Below are 19499 nucleotides of genomic sequence, written 5' to 3' on the forward strand. Positions count from 1 at the left end.
TATCCACTACACCACCTAGCTGCCCCCATTTTTACAATATATTACATCTTCAAATTCAGCTCTCTCTTGTGCTTCATCTATAAAATCCCCTACCTGCTCTATTAAATGAGAAGGTTCATATGAGTATTATCAGTATCATTTTTCTATGCAGGAATACATGCAGTTCATCATCATTAAGTACCTCATATTTTACCATTTTCTGTGCTTCATCTGAGTCCTGTATTTGAAGGTCAAACTTTCTGTTCAGTTCTGATCTTTTTAACAGGAACATTTGAAATTCCCCTGTTTCATTGAAAGTCCATCTTTTCCCCTGGAAGAGGATGTTCAGTTTTGCTGGGTAGTTGATTCTCGGTTGCATTCCAAGCTCTTGCCTTCTGAAATATTATATTCCAAGACCTACAAACCCTTAATGTAGTTGCTGCTAAGTCTTTTGTGATCCTGACTGCAGCTCCACAATATTTGAATTGTGTCCTTCCGATTACTTGCAGTATTTTCTTTTTGACTTGGGAGTTCTGTAACTTGGCTATAATATTTCTGGGGGTTGGTTTTTTTTTTTTTGGATCTCTTTCTGGGGGGACATTGGTGGATTCTCTCAATTTTTATTTTGCCCTCTGCTTCTAGGATATCAGGGCAATTTTCCTGTAAGAATTCTTTAAAAATGAGATCAAGACTCTTTTCCTGATCATGACTTTCAGGTATTCCAATAATTTTTTATTATTTTTAAATTTATTTTTATTAAAGATGTTATTTGAGTTTTACAATTTCCCCCCCAATCTTACTTCCCTCCCCCAACCCCCCCCATGGAAAGCAATCTGTAAGTCTTTTGTTTCCGTGTTGTACCTTGATCCAAATTGGGTGTGATGAGAGAGAAATCATATCCTTAAAGAAGGAAGTCTAAGACGTAACAAAATCAGACAATAAGATATCTGTTTTTTTCTAAATTAAAGGGAATAGTCCTTGAACTTTGCTCCTTATCTGGGTACAGATGGAACTCTCCTTTGCAGATAGCCCCAAATTGTTCCCAATTGTTGCACTGATGGAATGAGCGAGTCCTTCAAGGTTGATCATCACTCCCATGTTGCTGTTAGGGTATACAGTGTTTTTCTGGTTCTGCTCATCTCACTCAGCATCAGTTCATGCAAATCCTTCCAGGCTTCCCTGAATTCCCATTCCCTTCTGGTTTCTAATAGAACAATAGTGTTCCATGACATACATATACCACAGTTTGCTAAGCCACTCCCCAATTGAAGGACATTTACTTGATTTCCAATTCTTTGCCACCACAAACAGGGCTGCTATAAATATTTTTGTACAAGTGATGTTTTTACCCTTTTTCATCATCTCTTTAGGATATAGACCCAGTAGTGGTATTTCTGGGTCAAAGGGTATGCACATTTTTGTTGCCCTTTGGGTGTAGTTCCAAATAGCTCTCCAGAAAGGTTGGATGAGTTCACAGCTCCACCAACAGTGTAATAGTGTCCCAGATTTCCCACAGTCCTTCCAACAATGATCATTATCCTTTCTGGTCATATTGGCCAATCTGAGAGGTGTGAGGTGGTACCTCAGAGAAACTTTAATTTGCATTTCTCTAATAATTAATGATTTAGGGAAATTTTTCATATGGCTATTTGCCTTTGCATATCCTTTGACCATTTGTTAATTGGGGAATGGCTTTTTGTTTTAAAAATATGACTCAGTTCTCTATATATTTTAGAAATGAGTCCTTTTTCGGAATCGTTAGTTGTAAAGATTGTTTCCCAATTTACTACATTTCTTTTGATCTTGGTTACATTGGTTTTATCTGTGCAAAAGCTTTTTAATTTAATGTAATAGAAATCATCTAATTGGTTTTTGGTGATGTTCTCCAGCTCTTCCTTAGTCATAAACTGCTCCCCTTTCCATAGATCTGACAGGTAAACTAGTCCTTGATCTTCTAATTTGCTTATAGTATTTTTTTTTATGTCTAAGTCCTGTAACCATTTGGATCTTATCTTGGTAAAGGGTGTGAGGTGTTGGTTTTAAGTTTATTCCATACTAACTTCCAATTATCCCAGCAGTTTTTATCCCAATAGCTGGACTCTTTGGGTTTATCAAACAGCAGCTTACTATAATCATCTCCTGCTTTTACACCTATTCTATTCCACTGGTCCACCACTCTATTTCTTAGCCAATACCAAACAGTTTTGATGACTGATGCTTTATAATATAATTTTAGATCAGGTGAGTCTAAGCCCCCTTCTTTGGTACTTTTTTTTTTCATTAAGCTCCTGGCAATTCTTGACTTTTTATTTCTCCATATGAATTTACTTACAATTTTTTCTAATTCATTAAAGTAATTTTTTGGAATTTTGATTGGTAGGGCACTAAACAGATAGTTTAGTTTTGGTAGAATTGTCATTTTTATTATATTAGCTCTACCTATCCATGAGCAGTTGATGTTTGTCCTGTTATTTAAATCTGATTTAATTTGTGTGAGAAGTGTTTTATAATTGTTTTCAAAAAGATTCTGAGTCTGCGGGCCGCTAGGTGGCGCAGTGGATAAAGCACCGGCCCTGGAGTCAGGAGTACCTGGGTTCAAATGCGCTCTCAGACACTTAATAATTACCTAGCTGTATTGCCTTGGGCAAGCCACTTAACCCCATTTGCCTTACCAAAACCTAAAAAAAAAAGATTCTGAGTCTGTCTTGGCAAATAGACTCCCAAGTATTTTATATTGTCTGAGGTTACTTTGAATGGCATTTCTCTTTCTTGCTCTTCCTGCTGTATCTTGCTAGACATATATAGAAAAGTTGAGGATTTATGAGGGTTTATTTTATAACCTGCAACTTTGCTAAAATTGCTAATTGTTTCCAGTAGTTTTTTGGATGATTTCTTGGGATTCTGTAGGTAGACCATCATGTCATCTGAAAAGAGTGAGAGTTTTGTCTCTTCCTTCCCAATTCTAATTCCTTCAATTTCTTTTTCTTCTCTAATTGCTGAAGCTAACATTTCTAATACAATATTGAGTAGTAGTGGTGATAATGGGCATCCTTGTTTCACCCCTGATCTTATTGGGAATGCTTCTAGCCTCTCTCCATTGAATATAATGCTTGTTGATGGTTTCAGATTGATACTTCTAATTATTCTAAGGAACAGTCCATTCCTACACTTCGAGTATTTTTAGTAGGAATCAGTGCTGTATTTTGTCAAAAGCTTTTTCAGCATCTATTGATATGATCATATACTTTCTGATAGGTTTGTTGTTAATATAATTGAGTATACTAACATTTTGCTAATATTGAACCAACCCTGCATTCCTGGAATAAATCCTACTTGATTATAATGCATTATCCTAGTGATAACTTGTTGTAATCATTTTACTAAGATTTTATTTAAGATTTCTGCATCTATATTCATCAGAGAGATAGGTCTATAATTTTCATTCTCTGTTTTAACTCTTCCTGGTTTAGGTAACAGCACCATATTGGTTTAATAGAAAGAGTTAGGCAGACTTCCACCTTTCCCTATTTTACCAAAGAATTTATATAGAATTGGAACTAATTGTTCCTTAAATGTTTGGTAGAATTTGCTTGTGAATCCATCAGGCCCTGGTGCTTTTTCTTAGGGAGTTCAGTGATGGCTTGTTGAATTTCTTTTTCTGAGATAGGGTTGTTTAGGTATTTAATCTCCTCTTCATTTAACCTGGGCAACTTATATTTTTGTAAATATTCATCCATTTCACTTAGATTATCAATTTTTTTGGCAGAGAGTTGGGCAAAGTAATTTCAAATTATTACTTTAATTTCCTCCTCATTGGTGGTGAGTTCACCTTTTTCATTTGATACTAGCAATTTGATTTTCTTCTTTCCTTCATTTAATCAAATTGACCAGAGGTTTATCAATTTTATTGGTTTTTTCATAATACCAACTTTTGGTTTTATTTATTAATGCAATAGTTTTTTTGCTTTCAATTTTATTAATTTCTCCTTTAATTTCTAGAATTTCTAATTTGGTATTTAATTGGGGAGTTTTGATTTTTTCTTTCTCTAATTTTTTTAGTTGCATATTTAGTTCATTGATTTCCTCTTTCTCCAATTTATTCATGTAAGCATTTAAAGCTATAATATATCCCCTGAGAGTCTCTTTGAATGAATCCCATAGGTTTTGGTATGTTGTTTCATTATTATCATTATCTAGGATAAAATGGTTAATTCTTTCTATAATTTGTTTTTTGGTCCACTCATTTTTTAAAATGAGGTTATTCAGTTTCCAATTTGTTCTGGGTTTATATCTCCTTGGCCCTGTATTGCATATAACTTTTATTGCATTGTGATCTGAGAAAGATGTATTCACTATTTCTTCCTTTCTGCAGTTGATCATTAGGTTTTTATGTCCTAGTACATGGTCAATTTTTGTATAAGTTCCATGTACTACAGAGAAAAAGGTATATTCCTTTCTATCCCCATTCAGTTTCTTCCATAAGTCTACCATATCTAATTTTTCTAATAATCTATTTACCTCCTTAACTTCTTTCTTGTTTATTGTATGATTCGAATTATCTAGATCTGAGAGTGGGAGGTTGAGGTCTCCCACTAGTAGAGTTTTGGGGCCTATGTCTTCCTGCAGTTCTTTCAGCTTCTCCTCTAAGAATTTGAATGCTATCCCACTGGGTGTTTTTTTGTTTGTGTGTGTGTGTGTGTGTGTGTGTGCATATTGCCTTTTAGAATAAAGTTTCCTTCCTTATCTCTTTTAACGCTATCTATTTTTGCTGCTGCTTTGTCTGAGATAAGGATTGCTACCCCTGCTTTTTTTTACTTCAGCTGAAGCAAAATATATTTTGCTCCAGCCTTTTACCTTTACTCTATATGTATCTCTCTGCTTCAAATGAGTTTTCTTGTAAGCATCATATTGTAGGATTCTGTTTTTTAATCCACTCTGCTATTTGCCTATGTTTTAAGGGAGAGTTCATCCTATTCACATTCAAAGTTATGATTACTGATTCTTTATTGCCCTCTATGTTATCTTCCCTCTGTTTGTATTTTTCCTCCTTTCCCCCCCCTTATCCATATTCACCAGTATTTTGTTTCTGAATACCACCCCCTTCGGTGTGTTTACCCTCCTATATCACCCCCTCTCCTTTCTTTCCCCTTTCCCTTTTTCGCTTTTCCCTTCCCTTCCTTTTGTTTGTTCCCCTTTTTTTCCCCCACTCCCCTTCCCTTTCTCCATCCCCCGTCCCCTTTCCCCCTTTTAATACTTGAAAGGTTAGATGTTTTATAAGTTAACTGAGTATGTGTAGGTTGACTTTAAGCGAAGTCTGATGAGAAGATTCAGGTGTTTCTCATCTGCTCCCTTCTTTCCCTCTATTACCATAGGTATTCTATACCTCTTAGTGTAATGAGATTTACTCCATTCAGTCCCCTCCCTCCTCCCATCTCTTTCCTGTCCCCCTTTTTAAGGAGGTAGTATCTTTTTTAGATCATTCTATCTGAGTCATAGAAAATTCTGAGTTATCTGTCACTTCTAGTTAAGTATATTCTATCTATTAGGGTTAAAATTCTTGAGAGTTATTAGAGTCTCCCAAGTGGGGTTAAAGCCAGTTACATCCCATTAGGTAGCAGTCTCATGGATAGATCAGGAATGTCCATCATTTCTGGCTAGGTATATTCTCTCTGTTAGAGTTACAATTCTCAAGATTTATGAGAATCTTTTCCCCCATGCTGGGATATAGCCAGTTTCAACTTACTGGATAACAGTTTTTTTCCTTTTACTGCCCCCCCCCCCTTTTTAACCTTTTCATGTGTCTCTTGAACCTCCTGTTTGATGTCTAAATTTTCTATTTAGTTCTGGTCTTTTCATCAGGAATTTTGGAAATCTTCCATTTAGTTAAATGTCCATCTCTTTCCCTGGAAGAGAAGGCTCAGCTTTGCGGGATAGTAGATTCTTGGCTGCATTTCAAGCTTCCTTGCTCTTTGAAATATCTAGTTCCAGGCCCTTCCATCCCTTAATATTGATACAGCTAGATCCTGCGTGATCCTTACTGTGGCTCCTTGATATTTAAGTTGTTTCTTTCTGGCTGCTTGTAGGATGTTCTCTTTTATGTGATAGTTCTGGAATTTGGCCACAACATTCCTTGGTGTTTTCATTTTAGGATCTTTTTCTGGAGGGGATCAATGTATTCTTTTTTTTTTTTAAGGTTTTTTCAAGGCAAATGGGGTTAAGTGGTTTGCCTAAGGCCACACAGCTAGGTAATTATTAAGTGTCTGAGACCGGATTTGAACCCAGGTACTCCTGACTCCAGGGCTGGTGCTTTATCCACTGTCACCTAGCTGCCCTTGATGTATTCTTTCAATAACTACTTTGCCCTCCGGTTCCATTGTATCAGGGCAGTTTTCCATCACTAGATCCTGTAATATTAATTCCAGGCTTTTTTTTCTCTTCAATGTTTTCAGGAATTCCTATAATTCTCAGGTTGCCCCTCCTCAATCTATTCTCAAGGTCTGGTTTTGTTGATGAGGTATTTTACATTTTCTTTTATTTTTTCTATTTTTTGATTTTGTTTAACTGGCTCTTGCTGTCTCATGGAGTCATTAGTTTCTGCAGACTCCATTCTTTTTTTTTAGGGAGGAGTTTTCTTCATTAACCTTTTGCAACCTTTTCCAATTGGTCAATTCTACTTTTGAAAGAGCTCTTCCTTTGACCAATTGAAGTTTTTTTAATTTTTATTTATTTATTTATTTTTTTGTAAGGCAAGGCCACACAGCTAGGTAATTAGTAAGTGTCTGAGACAGGATTTGAACCCGGGTACTCCTGACTCCAGGGTCGGTGCTTTATCCACTGCACCACCTAGTGGCCCCCAATTGAAGTTTTGAGAGAATTATTTTCTTTTTGCATTTGCCCAGTTGAGGATCTGGGAGAATTATTCTCATTTTGTATTTGTCCAATTGATGATGTGAGAGATTTATTCTCATTTTGTAATTGTCCAATTGAGGATCTGAGAGATTTATTCTCCTTTTGTATTTGTCCAGTTGCATTTTCTAAGGATTTGTTTTCTTGTTGCAAAGTATTAATTGTCTCTCCCAAATTTTCCAGTTGATTTTTAAGTTCCTTCCTTATTTCTTCAAGGAAGTCTTTCTGTGCTGAAGACCAGATTGTATTCTCCTCAGAGGTTCCAGGTCTTTCTCAGTTAGGGTCTTTCCCTTCCAAGAATTTTTCTATAGATCCACCTTTCTGCTGACCCTTCTTCATTTTGCTAATACCTTGAGTTGGGGAGGGGCTGGTTCACAGGGGCTTGGGATCGCTAAAGGCTTTACTCACTGAATGCAATTTCTCTGGCTGGCCAGTAGGAGGTGTTGGTTGCTTTTTCTGGAGTGTCTGGGACCTTGATTGAGACCTTCTCCCTTTGCTTGAAGGGAGGAGTTGGAGCTATTGAATTCTTTTGCCTTCAATCAATTGTGGGCTTTACTCTAGCCTGAGGTCATTCCTCTCTCCTTTGTCAGCTGGGCTAATTCTGCTCACACACCTGGGTCTGAGGCAGAATTAGTCAGCAAATGTTTGTTCTGGGAAGAGGCCTCAGCTGTAATGGAGGTGTGGACTCAGAGTTCCTCAGACCAGAGGAGCCCAGGGATGGTGTCCACAGCTCTCCTGCACCGGAACTAGTTTTGGGGGTTAATTATTGAGTCAACTTGGGTAAAAACGGAGAATGAAGGGATGGATGGAGTGGGGAAACAGATTGAGCAATGATGAAAGAAGAAACAGCAGAAGGTTGGGCCACTGTAATTAGAAAAGAAAATTTCATGGTTAGGAGGGAGGAAAAATCACCTTATATACTAAAGCGCTGCCACCCACTGTGTTAGCCAAGGAAACTGTGTTTAAGGTACTCCATATGTTTGTGGACCCAGATAGAGTATTTTATGGCTATTGATGTAGTTGTGAATGTTCTTAATTAAAAACAAAATTTTTGTTGGATGTGTTGACATGTGAGGACTTCTTGATGGTTTCAAACCTGTTTGTAAGGGTTGTTCCTTTGTGGAGTTATCCCAAGTGAACTGTTAGAAACTTGGGTTTTTTCCCAGATTTGTTGGACCCCAAGGTCTATCCAGTTTTTCCTAACTGAACACATAAGATGATTTACAAATCAGGATTTCAGTTTATTAATTTTATGCTGATAAATAAGAACTAGAATATTCACCTAAGGTGGGTTTCTCAGCAGCTCTTTCCTCATAGGATGGTCTATTTGATGTAATGGACAGATTATTGAATTTAGAGTTGGAGATCAGTTACCACAAATATTTTTTAAATACTTACAATGTCCTTAGCCCTCTACTTGACCCCTGGTAATAAGGCAATTAGGGTTAAGTGGCTTGTCCAAGGCCACAGAGCTAGGTAATTTTGTCTGAGGCTGGATTTGAACTCAGGTACACCTGACTCCAGGGCTGGTGTTCTATCCACTGTGCCACCTAGCCGCCCTAGACTGTTGATTTCACTGGTATTATAAAGAACTCCAAGGTGATGCAAAGCTAATTGGCACTTTTCTTGAATGAAGAGCTTATGGAGTTTTTCCAGAATCATGCAACCAGTACGTTTGACAAAACAAATAAATGCAATTTTTCCTGTATTCTTTTATAAGTATTTCTGAGATTCTTCTGTCTTTTGTTTTTGTATTTGTTTTGTTTGTGGATAAGTATGTATATAGTTTTTATCAGAAGTGGGTCTTCCTGGCCCTGTAACCCCTATTGGAGTCCACATTACCTCTCCCAGGCTCTACTAATACAGAGGCAAAGATATAATATACCCTGCCCTCAAGGAGCTTACATTCTCCTGGGAGAAAAAACATTTGTATATATGATTATATAAAATACATAACAAATAAACATAAGGCAATATCGAGACCAGGAAGGCAGCAGCAGCTGGGAGGACCCAGAAAGTCTTTATATAGTAGGGTAAGCTTGATTGGCATTTTGAAGGAAACAAGGAATTTTAAGAGGAGGAGATAAGGAAGGAGTACATTCCAGTTATGGGTGACAGCCAGTGCAAAGGTCCCAAGTTGAAAGATGGAAGATCATAAAGAACCATAAGAGAGCTAGTTTGATTGGATTTGTAGAGTGAATAAGAGTTATATATGATAAGCTAGAAAGTTACACTGGGGTCAGTATTTAAACACCAACAGAGGATTTTACATTTGATTCTAAGGCCAGTAGGGAGGGACCATTGGATTTTATTGAATAAGGGAATTGACAACATCACAGTTATGCTTATGGAAAATTATGGAGGATGGATTGGAAAGGGTAGAACCCTGATTCTGAGAGACAATTAGGAAGCTGTTGCAATAGTCCAGGAGAATGAGAATTTGAAATGGACTGGTTGCTGTTATATAGAGGCAAGGAGAAAGATGTAAGATATTTTGAAAATAGAAACCCTAAGATTGGGTAACTGATAGAGTTGTGAAGTGAGTGAAAATGAGGAGTCAGAAATGATTGTGAGATTGGAAGGTTGGAAGGACCCTTGACAGAAATAGGGAAATTTGGAAGAGGAGTAAGTTTGGGGAATGAGTGGGAAAGGTAATGAGATTTCTTTTCTTTTGTTTTTGTTTATTGAATTTGGGTGTTTCTTATCTGTTAAATGGAACAGTTGGACTTCATGATCTCCAAAATTCTTTTGGGTTCTAAATCCTATGATCTTGGAATGTTACAAATTAAGATCACGTTTCTTAATAATTATAGGGTCACAACAAAAGGAATTGTGTGATATTAAAGTCATAGCATTATCAGACTATGGCAGTCCAATGCCTTGCTTTCCTCTGTGGTATTATATTTGCCAAGTCAACTGAAATACACATATAGGCTGCTCAAGCAACTTAGATTAGTGTTAAAGGGGGCCTGGCAAATTTTTCCTACTCAACTATCCTTTAAAAATATTCTTTGTCAATTATTGAAAATATTTTTTATATTATCTCATATGATTTATTACATTATAAATTATTTTATGTCAGTTAGGGTTTAAAACTATTCCTATAAGTAAACTATCTTCAAATCAAAATTTTGAATTATTTCTGGGAGAGTTAATGCACTCTAATAAATTAAACCCTGGACTAGGAGTTAGATCTTCTGGATCTGCTCTTAATTAGATGTAGGATCTTGGACAATTCATTTAATATCACATATTTTCAGTTTCTGACCTTTAACTGAAGATACCGTTTCCAATTCTAAAAGATTGTATGATTCTATATCCCTACCTCTGGGTAATCCTCTCTGTTGTTTGTAAGGTCTTTTTAGCTGCAGTGAGAGCAACTCTAATTGTTGAATTTGTCTTTGTGTTTTGGGCTACAGATTAATTTTAGGCATGTAACCAATCCTCTGTTTGTTTAGGCTAACATAGATATATATATGGGGTTCAGAATTTTTATTTTCATATCTAATCTTGTGTAACTTGAAGGGGAAGTAAGGGAATATTTGGGGCAATGGATTGTGATTTTAGAGTTCAAATTATTTCATCATTGCATTCATTTCTATTATTATAGGCTGTGGTAGAATCTCTTTTGGCCATTAGAAGACCAGGTTTTCCTATTGACCTTTTCATGGTAGAGATAATGGAGATGAAGCATAAGTCAGAAACTGACACAACGTAAGTCAAATAAAATGTTGATAAAATATGGCCAATATTAGATTTAGACAAATACCCTCAACTTGGCTTCAGTTAATTTTATATTTTACACTGAATGTTAGAAATATGTTTTGCTAGTCTACTAAAAACCAAACTGTTTATAGAGGTGATTAAAAGGATCAATTAAAATTAAAAATATCAATAATTTAGAAATTTTCTAATTATTTTGAGCAGATATTAAGAAAAAATATCATGTTATTGATTTTTTTTTTCAGATTGAGCCATATAACTTAAAAAATAATTCCATGGTGCTATTCTAGTAGTTAATGTAATCACATGCAACTTAGATTCTAATTGAATATCATATTATGGTGTGGAGTTGACCATGAGTTTGTGAAGACTATGCCAACACCTAGAGAATTACACTGTTAGGCTTTTACAAATTGGAAAAAATCTAGAGAATGGGCCTAGTGATGGATTGTCTGCCACTTGAGGAGCAGTGTTTGTAAGACTAGTACAGTTCATCATGGGTTGTCCTCATGGGGTTTTTAGTTCCAGCAGTTTTCAGAGATGTACTAATTCATGGAAAGGTTACAGTGTGAATCAGTGGAGGGAGTGCAGACATTGGCAAGTCACAGATTTTAAAGTGAAGTAATATCATTTTGTGTATTGAAGAAGATTCTCTTTAGAAATTTCCAGGTTTATGTTTGATTTAAAGTTGGAGTGACTCTTTAAAGGGTGTAGCTGGTTGGATGGGTGGTTCTTGTCCTTCTTTATTGAAGAAGACCAAAATAACATTACTGTGTTTGAGACAAATTACAGTGTTGATCAGACCAATATGAGCTCAGATTGCACTACCACAAGTTGGACACAAATAGTTCATGTGACCACCTGAGGTGGGTTCTCTAAACTTATGATCGCCACATTTCCTTTGAGCTGCTTCAATTCTCCCTTTCTCAGAGAGCGCAGCCCCCTCACTGATGAGGGCAGGTCATGCTGGGTGGTCCTGTGCCAGTGTTTCCCAAACTGTACACTCAATTCCAAAGTTTTTCAGTGGAGACCTTCAGTGTCTCAGTCTCGCTTCTTCTGATGCCTTGTGAGTACTTGCCCTGTGTGAGTTCTCCATAAAATAGTTTTTGTGGCAAGTGTACTTCTGGTGTTCTAACAACATGTCCAGCCCATTGTAGTTGCACTCTTGTAATGTTGGAATGCTAGGCTAAATATTTTCATCTTTTATATGAATGGTCAGATGAGATCATCTCTGTGGTCAATTTCAATACAAAACCCTATCTGAACCTTAGTTTCTTCATGTGACAAATGGAAATAATAATATGCATACAAACCTTCCTCTTAATCAGGTTGAGAATCAAATAACATGTAAAATCTTTGGTAACTCTGAATTGTTATATAAATGTGAGAGATCATCATCATCATCATCTACTAGATGATGTTATCTTCTAGAGTATTAAAAAAAGTATGTTATCTCCTAGAGTATTAAAGAAAGGAACTGAATTATTTTACCAGGTTGATCAGAGGGCTAGTTTTAGACCATGGAGCTCGTCATCCTGATATGAAGAAAAGAGTTGAAGATGCTTTTATTCTCACTTGCAATGTATCACTAGAATATGAAAAAACGTAAGGAATTATTTTTCTCTTTATAATGTAATGAAAACTTAGATTTTTCTTTCTTTCTGAAAGTCTTTTTTTTCTTCCCATTTCTGTTGTATCTGCTTCTTTGCTACTTATGTATATATTCACGATTCTCTGTGTTCTTTTAGAGAGGTGAACTCTGGTTTCTTCTACAAGACTGCAGAAGAGAGAGAGAAATTAGTAAAAGCTGAAAGACAATTTATTGAAGATAGAGTGAACAAAATAATAAACCTGAAAAGAGAAGTCTGTAATGATGGAAAGAAAGGATTTATTGTTCTTAATCAGAAGGTGAGAATTTAATTTAAAAATATAAATATATTTAAATGCTTATAATTTGGTAATGGAGAATACTTAAATCCTATTTGTAATTTCTCTACTTGATTACAGGGCATTGATCCATTTTCCTTAGATATCCTTGCAAAAGAAGGTATTGTGGCTCTTCGTAGAGCTAAAAGAAGGAATATGGAACGGTAGGTTTAGGATATAGATAAAAATAACCATATGTTCTAAATAATTCAGAGTTGGGAGTTGTAATTATTTTGTACTTTTGTCCATTTTAGCTTATTTATTAGACATCTATTAATTTTTACAAAAGTATAATTGCCCCGGAGTTAGCTAATTCAAGTAAGAACAAATCATTATATTGTTATAACTAGAATACTGTAACAGGGTTCTAAATAGTGATAAATGAATGAGTTACCAAAAGCTCTTCAATCTCTATAAAAACTTTCTTGAAATGTATAAGAATTTGACAGTCTCCTCAAAACTGATTTTTTTTAAAACTAAATTTTATTTTTTTAATCATCAAAAATTTTGCCTTTTCTACCATCTTCCCACCTCAACAATTTAAAAAATAATACAACTTTTGTTTTAAAATATAATTTAAGTAAAACAAATTCCAACATCAAACATGTCCAAATAAAAATGCTTTATTCTATATTCTAAGTCCTTTCTTTCCATGAGGAGATGGGTAGCATATTTCATAATGAATCTTCTGGAATTATGATTGGTCATTAAGCTTATCATAGTTCCTAAGTCTTTCTGAATTGTTGGTTTACAATATTGTTGTCATTGTATAAATTATTCTTCGGCTTCTACTTTCTTCATTCAACATCAGTTCAGACAAGTATTCCTAGGTTTCTTTGAAGACATCACATTCATCACAAAATAATAGTATTCTATCACATTTATATACCATAAGCTGTTTAGCCATTCCTCAGTTTCTTAAAACTTAGTTTTCAATTCTTTGCCATTACAAAAAGAGATACTATAGATATTTTTGTACATCCTTTTTAAAGTTTGTTTTCCTTAGAAGTAATCCCTCTTTAAATTACTCAAACTATTATTTCCATCTTCCTCCTATTTCCTGTTGAATGAAATGCATTTCTGTAACCAACTGTGATTATGTATTCTTCTCTTTTTGATCAATCTAGAAGAGTGTGAGGTTCAAGTGTCACCTCTCCATACTTTTATGCACCCTCTCCTCTTTATTTGTATAGATGTCTACTTGTCACCCAGATTATGTGAGATAATTTTCCCCAACCTTCCACTCTTTTTCTCCTTTAGTGTATCCCTCCCTATCCATTCTTCTTTTAAGAGCATTAAAACACAATAGAACCATTCCCGATCCTTCTATTTAATTAGAATCCTTCAATGATGCCCATTGGTGATAAGGTTCAGAGAAGACAGGAGTCTCATCTCCCCATATTAGAATGTAAAGATTTTATCCTTATTTAATCTCTTATGATCATTTGTTCATTTTTACTTTTTTAATGTTTCTCTTGACTCCTGTTTTTGAATTTTAAATTTTCTGCTTAGCTCTGGCCTTTTTTATCAAGCATGCTTAGAATCATCTACTTCATTAAAAGTGCATTTCCCCCAATAGGATTGTACTTATTTTTGTGAAGTAATTTATGATTATATCCTATATCCTTTCCTTCTGGAATATCAATTATCACAAGCTCTTTGCTCCTTTAAAGGAATGGCTGCTAAATCATGTGTGATCATCATTTGAATTCTTGCTTTCTGACTGCTCACACTATTTTTTACTTTGACTAAGAAGCTCTGAATTTTGACTAGGCAGTTTCATTTTGGAGTTTTTATCAGGAGGTAACTGATGGATTCTTTCTATTTCTACTTTGCCTTCTGGTTCTAAGTGATATGGGCATTCATCTTTTATGATTTCTTGAAATACAATGTTTGTTTCTTAAATTATCTTTCTTCATCTGTTTTCCAGATAAGTTAGTTTTGTTTTAAGATGCCTTATATTTTCTCCTATTTTTGACTTTGTTTTAATGTTTCTTAATGTCTGTGGAGTTTCTGGAGTCATTCTTTTCTTTTTGGTCCATTTTAATTTTCAGACCTTGGGCAAGGCTTTGTATCTACTATGTCAAGGTGTTAATTCTCTTTCCAATTTTTTTCTTCCATATTTCTTTTTTTTTTTAACAGTTTTCATTTCATTTGTAAAAAAACAAAACATTTTCAACTCTTTTCAAAACTCAAGCTTTATCTCTTTCAGGAAATCTAGATGAATTTGTGCCCAGGTGAGTCTTTGCTTTCTTTTTTTTTTAATTAATTAATTAATTTTCTAATTTTTTTATTCTCATTTCGTACAAATGTTTTTTTTTACATTAATAAAATATACTTGTTTACAAGTAAACAAAATACCCCTCCCCCCATGAATATAGATAGACTTGCTTGGGCGAAAAAGTAAAGGGGAGAGAAAAAAAATTAAAATTAAAAAAAAATAATAGTAATAATTGTAGGTATGGCCAGGTGGCCTAATGGACAAAGCACCAGCCCTGGAGCCACAAGCACCTGAGTCCATATCCAGCCTCTTAAACCCAATAATCACCCAGCCATGTGACATGCAAGCCACCCGATCCCCACTGCCCTGCAAAAACCAAAAAGAAGAAAGAAAAAAAAACCCAAAATAAAATAGTAATAATAGTAGGGGTGGCTGGGTGGCAGACAGAGCATTGGCCCTTGAGCCAGGAGCACCTGGGTCCGAATCTGGCCTCAGACACCCAAAGATCATTCTGCTATGTGGCTCCAGGCAGGCCACCCAGCCCCACTTGCCCTGCACCCTCCCCCAAATAATAATAACAAAAAAATGTGCTTCAGTCTTTGTTCCAACACCATCAACTCTGTCATGAGTGGATCACATTCTTTATGATAAGTCCATCACAAAAGTCACTTCCATATTTTTCCAACGTTGCCATTGCTGATCACAACTCCCTCCTTTCTTATTTCTCCACTACCGTGTACTATATTTTCTCTCTCCTTTCACTCTGACTCTGCTGTATGGTCGTTGAGTGGTGCAGCAGACAGATCCCTGGTCCTGGGGCCAAGAAGCCCTGAGCCCCCATACCACCCCTTAGGCCCAGAATCCACCTGGCCCTATGGTCCTGGGCAGGCCATCCAATCCCAGCCCCTTGTAAGAAGTAAAAAAGAAAATGTGTTATATCTGAACACTGTCCCCCCATGGTCCATCCTCTCCTCCTTTATTCACATCCCCACCCCTTCCCCCTGTTCCCCCCTCCTTCTTACTCCAGATGTCTATACCCCATTGAGTATATTTGCTATTTCCTGTTCTAGCCATCTCTGATGAGAGCAAAGGTTCCCTCATTCCCCCTTGCCTCCCCCCTTCCATATCATTCCAATAGCTCATTGTAATAAAAAAATCTTATTATGTGAAATATCTTGGACTATTCCCCCTCTCCTTTTTCTTTCTCCCTTTCCATTTCCCCTTTTTTCCTATTGACTCCATTTTTACACCATATTTTATCTTCGAATTCAGCTTTCTCCTGTGCTTCAACTATAAAAGCTCCCTCTACCTGCTCTATTAACTGAGATGGTTCATATGAATATTATCAGTATCATTTTTCTATACATGCAGTTCATCCTCATTAAGTCCCTCATATTTCCCCCCTCTCCTCCAATCTCCATGCTTCACCTGAGTCCTGTATCTGAAGATCAAACCTTCTGTTCAGCTCTGGCCATTCCAAAAGGAAGCTTTGAAATTCCCCTGGTTCATTGAAAGTCCATCTTTTTCCCTAGAAGAGGACATTCAGCCTTGCTGGGTAGTTCATTCTTGGCTGCATTCTAAGCTCTTTTGCCTTCCGGTATATTGTATTCCAAGCCCTACGAGCTTCCAATGTAGTTGCTGCTAAGTCCTGAGTGATCCTGACTGCAGCTCCACGATATTTGAACTGTGTCCTTCTGGCTGCTTGTAATATTTTCTCTTTGACTTGGGAGTTCTGGAACTTGGCTATAATATTCCTAGGGGTTGGTTTTTTGGGATCTCTTTCTCAGGGAGATCAGTGGATTCTCTCCATTTCTATTTTGCCCTCTGCTTCTAGAATATCAGGGCAATTTTCCTGTAGTAATTCTTTGAAAATGATGTCAAGGCTCTTTTCCTGATCATGACTTTCAGGTATTCCAATAATTTTCAAATTATCTTTCCTAAGTCTGTTTTCCATATCAGTTGTTTTTTCAATGAGATATTTCACATTTTCTTCTAATTTTTCATTTTTTTGGTTTTGAAGTATTGATTCCTGATTCCTGGTAAATTCATCAATCTCCCTGAATTCTGTTCTTTGTCTGAATGATTTGTTCTCCTCAGAGAGTTTTCTTATCTCTTTTTCCATCTGGCCAATTTTGCTTTTTAAAGCATTCTTCTCCTCAATAACTTTTTTTACTGTTTTATCCATTTGACCTAAGCTGGTTTTTAGCATGCTATTTTCTTCAGCATTTTTTTGGATTTCCTTGACTAAGCTGCTGACTTCATTTTCATGTTTTTCCTGCATCTCTCTCCTTTCTTTTCCCAGTTTTTCTTCCAACTCCCTCATTTGATTTTCAAAGTCTTTTTTGAGCTCTGTCATAGCCTGAGCCCAATTTCTGTTTTTCTTGGAGTCTTTAGATGCAGGAGCTTGTGCTTCCTCATCTTCAGACTGAGTATTTTGATCCTTCTTGGGCTCATTCGCAAAACATTTCTCAATGGTCTTCCTCTTATTTCTTTGCTTGTTCATTTTCCCAGCCTAAGCCTGTTTTTGGGGGGTGCTTCCTGAGCTTTTGGGACACTCCCACAAGGGTCTCAGTGTGTGAGGTTCTGTCCTCCCTCCTGGTCTATGAATGAACATAAGCGCCCCCCTCTGCCATGGGGCCGAGGTGGGGGGGCCCTGTTGTTCTATGGGGGGGCCTAGACTGGGATCAGGATCTGAATGTGGTCAGAGCCCCAGAGTCCTGTTCCAGAGGCAGAGGGCAGAGGACAGAGCTCGGCAGTCTCTCTCTCTCTTCACTCCCCTCCCTCAGCTCAGTGGGCTCATGCCCTGGGGGCTCCTGCTTACCGGCTCTGCCTGCTTCTGTTTCCTGGATTTGGGCTGCAGAAAGACCAAGCTGCTGGCTGTGTGCCCTGAGGGCTGGGCTTCACGTGGTCGCTCTGGCAGAGGTCCCCCGCTGTTCCCCCGCTTTGTGCCGGTGCTCCTCGGGGTGCAGCTCAGGAGACTCCCCCGCTGCTGTGAGCCGCAGCTCCCAGTGCCCTGGGGCTGCCTTCGGGAGGCTGAAGTTCTTTCTTTCTGGCGGACCCCCCCTCTAGCGGGCCACCCCCCGACCCCGGGGAGCAGAGCCTTTCTGCTCTTTTCCAGGTTACCTTGAGTAGGAGAACTGCCTCACTGTGCCCCTCTGTGGGTTCTGTCCCTTGAAAGTTTAGTTAGAGTCCTTAGTTTATGAGTTTTTATCAGAGAGCTCCTAAGACTGGATCCCTTCATGTCGCCATCTTGGCTCTGCCCCCCCCCCCCCCCGTTTTTTTCAAGTCTTTGCTTTCTTCAGTGTTTTTGTCTTGCATTTTCTTCTCACCATAATGACTCTTTTTATTCCTTTTTTTTGTTTGTTTTGGATTCGTTTGTTCTTCCAACCTGACTTTGGCCTTTATGTCACTTCTGGAAGAAAGGTCAGTGCTGGTCCTACTTCTTTCTTGAACTTTTGAGTATTATTTTGGGATCTCAGGAATAACTCAGATTAGAGATCTACAAACTTTCACTATTCCCAGAGTGGTCTGTTCTAGGGTATTGTCTAATTGCTGACCTTTCTGGTCTGAGCTCTGTCTTGGTTTGAGGTCTGAGCAGCAGCCTATGAACTGGTCCCACTTGGTGTTCCAGTAGACTCCTACTGTAGCATCTCTGCAGACTTAGGATAACAGAATTGGAGATTCCCCGTTGATCTAGGATTCATGTCTTGGTTATGCTACTGTATTTTTCAGACTGATCTGGAGACTGAAAGTGAGAACCTGCTCTACTGCTAGACATACAGATGTTGCTTGTTCTGGATTTACTCCTTATTCATTATGCAATCTAGGCTCACTACCAGTGTTTACCTTGAAATGCTACCCCTACCTATAGATCCTTTCTAATGGGCAGCAGCTGGTATGCAGTAGAGCTTTCCAGTTTGCATTCTTTTTGCACCCTAGACAAATTTGACCCTTCTGTGTTGGATATAGGGCCCTCTACTCACCCTGGTGTATGACCTCTTCTTGCCTTGGAGTGCTCCATATGGTTCCTGGCCAGATCCCATCACCAGGGTCTGCAGACTTCTCTACCTGCCTTCCTATGTGTTCCTGGACTGTGAAAAATAAATCACTATGGTTTTTGTCCTTGCATTTCCCAATCAGGATTTGGTCTGGTGCATTTACTAGGTTTGTTTAGAAGAATTACTGGTAGGAAAGGGGCAGTCTGACTGTACTTCTTCCAACTCCCTTAACATCTTTACTCAACTTTCTCTTTAAAATTGAATTTTAAAACATCATGGCAATGCTGCCTTATTAGAATACTGTTCGATAATTTTAAGGTGATTAGAACATTTTTTGGCAGTGAGTGGAATATTCCCCCTTAAGAGTTAACATTCCTAGTGAAGTCCTCTCAGAGTTAAAAATCATTGAAACAAAGACAGATTATTACTCTTAGGTTGGTTTTTTTTTTTGCACGGCAAATGGGGTTAAGTGGCTTGCCCAAGGCCACACAGCTAGGTAATTACTAAGTGTCTGAGACCGGATTTGAACCCAGGTACTCCTGACTCCAGGGCCAGTGCTTTATCTACTGTACTTTATCCACTAGCTGCCCCCAGATTATTACTCTTAATGGCAGACACCCTCCCAGTTCTGCTAGGGAGTGAAACAGTGAACTATTTCCAGAAAGACCTTGCATTGATTCTGTTAGGGGGGAAGGAAATAGTGGAATATTTCCATAGAAGAGACCTTGCCATCTTAGCCACCTATT

General features: G+C 37.4%; 1 protein-coding gene across 5 annotated transcripts in view; it reads left to right on the forward strand.

The window, feature by feature from the left end:
- CCT6B (chaperonin containing TCP1 subunit 6B) overlaps positions 1-19499 on the forward strand; it is a 71913-nt gene that overhangs the window by 40619 nt on the left and 11795 nt on the right. For all 5 annotated transcript variants that reach the window (XM_074188932.1, XM_074188934.1, XM_074188933.1 and 2 more), the window contains 4 exons: positions 10496-10599; positions 12103-12213; positions 12357-12516; positions 12616-12698. In XM_074188932.1, coding sequence (XP_074045033.1) covers positions 10496-10599; positions 12103-12213; positions 12357-12516; positions 12616-12698 — 458 coding nt within the window. The remainder of the gene's footprint in view (positions 1-10495; positions 10600-12102; positions 12214-12356; positions 12517-12615; positions 12699-19499) is intronic.

This window comes from Macrotis lagotis, chromosome 5 (assembly GCF_037893015.1).
Source record: "Macrotis lagotis isolate mMagLag1 chromosome 5, bilby.v1.9.chrom.fasta, whole genome shotgun sequence".
Taxonomy (NCBI): Eukaryota; Metazoa; Chordata; class Mammalia; order Peramelemorphia; family Peramelidae; genus Macrotis; species Macrotis lagotis.